The sequence below is a fragment of the Hippocampus guttulatus genome, chromosome 9 (genome assembly GCF_054856545.1).
Source record: "Hippocampus guttulatus isolate MCC_2025c chromosome 9, RoL_Hgut_1.0, whole genome shotgun sequence".
Taxonomy (NCBI): Eukaryota; Metazoa; Chordata; class Actinopteri; order Syngnathiformes; family Syngnathidae; genus Hippocampus; species Hippocampus guttulatus.
In genome coordinates, this window is record NC_141269.1 from 15,546,147 (window position 1) to 15,552,500 (window position 6,354).

Genomic DNA, 6,354 nt, shown 5'->3' on the forward strand with positions numbered 1-6,354 from the left:
CTGGTCAGAAAAACGGATTACTGTACACAAAACGTACCGTCTTTTAAAGGTTTATTTTACCTTTACAGTTACAACACCCCGGGATGTAAAAATAACCGTTAACATTTTGAAACAATACTTTAAAAAAAGAACAACAACAATATTTAACAGTACGGACAGGTTTGCATTGTGTTGTATGTTATCATTTTTTGCATAATCACATACAAATAAACATTTTATAATGTCAGTATATAGCAATAATTGATATAAAGTGCACAATACAGTACTAAAAGTTGGTTAATAAAGATCTGGTATATGTAGTTAAGTCCTTCTCAGAAGGAAAAGATAATGAAAAAAAACCCAAGAAATTACCGGTATTTTGTTTAGCTAATACACGGGGAAAAGAAAAGTTAGGAAAATGTCTATTACATTAAAACGAACAGTTTTGGTTCCATCCAACTGCAGCTTGCTTGTCCAGTCTTGTGGTGGTTTGCTCCTCCAGAGCTCTTAAATCTTGCTTCACACATGTGTGGAAGTGTCGAGAGGTGAATGTGTGAAGAACACCCCTTCAGGAAAATTGTTGGAGAAGCTGGTGTGGTAAGTGGGGCTGCTTCTGCTGGACTGCCGCTGACTTTGCGGGCCAGGCGATGTGATACCAGAGAGTTTCTGGGCCTGACACAGTTTCTGGATCAGGAAATGCTTGTCTCGACCCTCCTAAACAACACAGTTTATACACAAAGTGTATTCCCGTTAACACTTTGAGTCAAACATGTATTCACCCCACATGACATTAGGCAAAACCTTCACAATCCAAGAGCTGACAAAAGAGCCTCCTAAAAGTGCAGTTCTTGACTTTGTTCGAATGTGGCTCTTCTCATGAAGCCGATAAATCTTCTCAGTATCCAGTGCAATCCAACAATATAGTTCATGACATACAGTACCCAAAAAGATGTATATAAGTTTACAGCATTAAATGAATCTTTCTGAGTGTGAAATTGCACCAAGGCTGACATCCTTCAGAAAGATTCAATATACCCACCATGGCTAGCTGCTCCCTAAGTTGTTTGATCACCCTCTTGTGTGCTCCAGCGAGTGCGATCACGTAAAACATGGCTAAACTGCAGCACAGGACATAAAAGAGCTCAAGTCAGCACTGTTATATAGATTCTGACACTTCCTCATCAATCGCTTAAGTATCACATACCATGTAACAACAAAGAAGGACACAGCAAAAGCCTCAGATGAGACAGTGAAGAGGAGCGTTTGGACCCCACTGGGTAGTTGGGTTATGGCAGTTGGCAGCACCTCCCAGGAGGTGGTGTAATTCACAAATGGGCCGCACGCCTGGGAGCAGTTTATTCTACATGTACAAACATAGTCGGATGAATGGGTTCTCAAAAGGTGAGTAACGAAGTCTTTGTGTGTGTGTGTGTGTGTGTTAAGTCACTCAAGTGATTTAAATATGATATATATATATATATATATATATACACACACACACACACACACACACACGCACACACACGCAGACATTATTTTTACCGTTCTTTGTTTTTCTTTTGACCAAGTGAATGATATTTGTAGTAACAGAGCTGCAGATCTGAGACAAAAAGTGCAGGCAGTAACATGACTTACTGTGCTACACTAACAATAACAGGCACGCAGGCCAAACTCAAGCCGATCAGTAGCACACCCAGGAAGAAAAAGTTGGAACTTGAGGCTCTGAATGGACGTGTGGCTGGGCGGCAGTTTTTCATCAGTGACACCTGGTAAACAATGAATTATAATTCACAGTTGTGATCGGGTTTATGTTTATTTAAAAAAATTTAAAAAGCGGGTCTATATAAATTACCTTTTTGATGTAAAAGATAAAAAAGTACTTGATGGTGCAGATTGCAGGCAGCATTGGGGAGTAGAATGCACCGATCCAGCAGATGGTCTGGCCATAGACAATCTCGAGAACATTCTGAGGGATAGCAAACTCCTGCTGACCCCACCATTTAGCAAGGCCACAGTCACAGTACTTGACTATCAGCCTGAGAGGACAGGACATTAAGACACTTAAAAGGACAGACTGGATCACATTAGATGGAAAGGATGAACATAAATATCACCACTAACACAAATTGAGGAAATGTCATTGATTTTGATTTGGACCTACTTTCGGGGAAACTCCACAAAGATGGTGACCGCCACAATAATTATAAAGTCAAAGACGGTGAGTTTGTACATTTCCTGGCCAATGCGTGTCTCCCAACACTGTAGGAAGACACAAGTTAACATTTCGGGCACAGAGATCCGTTTCACATTTGCTACACGTCAAGGTTTCGGAATGAAGTGACTTACTGAGTACAGCACATGGTTATAGCCGCAGACACACGGCTCCTCTTTGCATTTAGTGATATGAGACCAGAGAGAGAAGAGCAAAACTCCAATGCTGGTCAGTCGCATGAATACACACCTGGGTATTTGAAAAAGAAAATGAAGCCACTTTGTTCCACAAGTCATTCAAGTATGCCACCATTTTCCAATTGGGCAAAACTCTTGATGAAAATGCCTTCATTGATTCATTTTTATCAACTGTAAATGTAACAAGAACAATAATAATCATGGCTTAGATTTAAAGTGCGCCTTTCATGGGAGTCAACAACGCTTCGATGATAAGTGGGTAGTGTAATTTCATGACGTTGCGTGCACCTCATGAGAGTAAAACGGATCTCAAAAGCAGGCGAGTAGTCCTCATAGTTGATGACGACGGAGAAGAGGAGCGGAGTGATGAAGTTGGCCAAAGTGATAACAATTGATGGCAGGTATTGGTGGATGAGATCCACAATAAAATTGACCTACACATCAGAAAAATTGACTCAGGATGGCTTTATACACCAATAGTATAAAATGTTTATGGCGAAGATGCCTGTGTTTACCTTGACTTCATTCATCTGTGCTTCCTGGGAGAAAATGGTGGCAATGTAAATGCTGTAGAAGCAACAAGCCAATACAGCAATGACAAACAGGTTGAGGATGACACGAATGAGATAAATGTGACATTTCTCTTCACGGGTCCGATCTGCTATTTTCTGTTTGATCCTTTCTTCCTCCAAATCTGTCTAAAGGAAAAAACAAAGACAGAATCAGAGAACAGATTCAGAACACATTTCAGAATTTCAGTCTCGACAAAAGAATGTCTGGGAAAATTAGGCGTGACTCCTAAATAATAAAAACTTCTGACCAAATTACCCGAAGTTCATAAAGTAAACTGCTTCTTTTGAGCTTTGCTGCATTCATGTTGGAGATACAGAAGTCCCAACCAGCAAAGATCTTGTTGCAAAAACTCTGGAAACGGTCTTCATCTTGAACCAGGTTACGTTTGAAACCATTGGCAGACCTGGGAATATAAGCCCTCTGTAGTCAGCAGCACTTAATGCATTTCAAAATGACACTTTAAAGACCCTTTAAGCACCTTTTAACAATCCAGATCAGACTGAGGAACAGGTATGCTACAGTTACCAGCAGGTAGGCAAGAGGCAAATTATAGGTGGTCCCGGGGAAGTGGATTTTATCCGCTTTGTAGTAGCCATAAAACAGATAGGTCTGCTCAAGAAAACCCTAGAGAAAAAGCACACGGGGTGAGTCAAGAACCCGCAATACAGTGCTATTGTTTGCCGAAGATAAAAATACTTACCCCGCCAGATAAGAGGTCTGCGATGTGCTCGTGAAAAATGACAAGACCTTGGCGAGCACTAGTTGGATAAACACTGCAAATACTACCTGTTGTCAAACAAGATGAGGTGTAAGATGAACATTTTATGTTCGACACAGACAACAAAACAAGCATAAACTAATGAATGTGCTCTTTGGTCTGAACACAAACAAGCATTTCCTGACCATCATTCCGGTTGTAGGTGATGTTCCCTGAAGCATGCGGAGCAATGATGATGGGCAGCAAGACGAAACTGAACATGAGCGTGAAGATGATCAGGTTGAGCATGACAAGGAAGCGCAGGAAAGAAAAGTAGGACAGGATCCCTGTGCCAAACATTCCTAGACAAACAAAGGAAAGAAAAACAATCAATAATTGTTGGAGACAATCATAATGTACCCACCAAGCATCTGGTTATGAGCAATGATCCCTCTCAGCGCTCACGTGTGCTATCGCACACTGCTCTAAACTTTTCAGTGCACAGCACATGTATAAAGCACGTTAAAAAAATTCAAACTAGAGCTAAATTGGCATTTGCATTTTCATATTCGCCTCATATGAAAATGACATGTCAACAAAAAAAAAAAGACAGACAATGATAAAGTGTGGGAGTTTTTCAGAGTGAAATGTGCATCATGTCGTGTAATCATTGTCACATGGAACATGTTCTCATTCAAAGGCATCCCATGGTTTCAGTTTTCTGGGAACCGACCTACATTGTGTTATTATGATCTCAGGTTTTGACCACTGTGTGCATGTCTGATGTAGCTCACCGCGGTCCAAGGAAGGCTCAGGCAGTTTGTGGAGATGCTCAGATGCATGTAAAATTAGAGGGAACATTGGTTGTGAGATCAAATTGTAACACCTCCCTCACCCTCTATAATGTGAATGTCGCTCCTCCAGAGCTGCAGGGCGGTCAGCCACTCATGGACATCATCTTGCAGCCTGCGGAGATATCTATGGGTGTTTTGCCTCCACTGTCTCCAGCTGGTGAGGTCTGCATCCTCTTGTAGGCGTAGCACTCTAACATCAAAGCACAGTCAAACACATCAGGATCACTATGTCATCACACAAAATGAGATGGGTGAGGATAAACGGTTCTTACTTGTCTCTGCGTTTCTCAGCCATTGTCTGGGCAAGCTCTCTCGTTGGTCTCTGCTCCACTTGGCTCTTCTGGTTCTCATCATGTCTATTTACAGTACTTAGAGTCCATCTCCCACTGCCGGAAGAGCCAACACGAGCTCGAGAGCTGCTCCTTCTCTTGGTACCAGTATTGGATCCCTTCCTGCGGTACAGCAAGGACTGATAGCTGGGGAGCTGGTCCAGCAGTGGGTTACTGGTGACTTTTCCACTTTGATCAGTGTAGAACACTGTAAAAGGTTGAAAAATAAAAACGAGAATGTGAATGATGTGCTAATAAAATGCTAGTTGATGATATACACAACAGTTGATTACTTTACTTAGAGGGCACTTATAAAATACAACCGTGGCTAAAACAAAGTACTGTACAAAAGTTGTAATCAAATAAAACATAAAACAATAATAAAAATTCAGCTATTCATCCTTTTCTGTACTGGTTACATACAAATATAATAACAATGATTATGATAAGGCGGTAATGGGTTTCAAAGTGATTGTGAAATGTGTTCATTTTGGACCAGTTGTTTTATACAGATGATTGATATTTGTAGCAATATTGAGGAAACTCCTCTATGGAGGTGAGAGAGTGGTAAATCATACTCCATAAACACATAATAAAAGACCTGTAAATTCCAGTTATTCACTATAAAACACGTGTATCATCGTGCAAATTAATACTTTATACTTTTATTACAAATTATATTGGTAACTTATTTATGTATGGTTAGAATCAAAAGTAACTAAGAGTAACATGAGACATATCTAGACAGCAGTCAGGTAGATTATAGAAGCAATAGTCGACAGGATTCCTTTACAAAAATATTACTTTTAGAATAGATAATAATGCTTTTGTATTTTATTGAGAGGTCGTTACAGTGCTCCAAAACAAAGTACAGCAACGTCGAACATACTTTAAACACGCTGATTTAATAATTGAAAAAGTGGATTAGAGTAACAGTATCTTGTAGTGAAGATCAGTATCTTCACTCCAAGCACAATACACAAGAATCAGACCCAAACAAGTTAACAAAATATTCCTATTTACCCCCCACCCCCACCGGATCGAAAATACTCGTGAACCCGAACCAAATGTTAACTGCATCTAGTTTGGATAGAGTGCATTTCATTCCTTGTATATAGTCGTGAAACATTAATATATTTAAACTGTTTTCCTGTCTAAATCATTCCAATCGATATAGCATTAGCTAGTTAGCTGAAGAGTTAACTCAACTGGAAAGACGATCGCGACAGGTAACGACAGGCACACATTTTGCTAAATTGGTTTTACCTGAATCAGAATCCATTACGTTCTTTTCTGTCTTAGAAAATTGATATATATAGAACAGTATTATGCTGGACAACTATAAAGGTGTTAGCCTCAACTACTGTTAGTTCTTTACGCGTCAGGTTGAAAACATAATAGTGGCAGCAACAACTTCCTGAACTCTCGATCACCCCAGTTTTTATTTCATGTATTTACTTTTCATTAGCAATGTATTTTTCTATATGAATTTATGAACATATTATGAATCTAT

The 6,354-nt window shown here is 39.8% G+C and overlaps 1 protein-coding gene across 1 annotated transcript; it reads right to left on the reverse strand.

Annotated features, from left to right (window-relative positions):
• Positions 1–34: 34 nt before the first annotated feature.
• On the reverse strand, positions 35–6,238 carry tmc7 (transmembrane channel like 7). Its single transcript, XM_086119780.1, has 16 exons — positions 6,108–6,238; positions 4,785–5,049; positions 4,554–4,702; positions 3,865–4,020; positions 3,662–3,747; positions 3,440–3,585; positions 3,217–3,364; positions 2,904–3,086; positions 2,677–2,822; positions 2,326–2,440; positions 2,141–2,238; positions 1,832–2,015; positions 1,615–1,745; positions 1,184–1,339; positions 1,019–1,097; positions 35–693 (listed from the first exon to the last, which is right to left on the reverse strand). The coding sequence occupies exons 1-16, from the start codon at positions 6,121–6,123 to the stop codon at positions 499–501; spliced, it is 2,253 nt and encodes a 750-aa protein (XP_085975906.1). The 5' UTR covers positions 6,124–6,238; the 3' UTR covers positions 35–498.
• Positions 6,239–6,354: the final 116 nt, after the last annotated feature.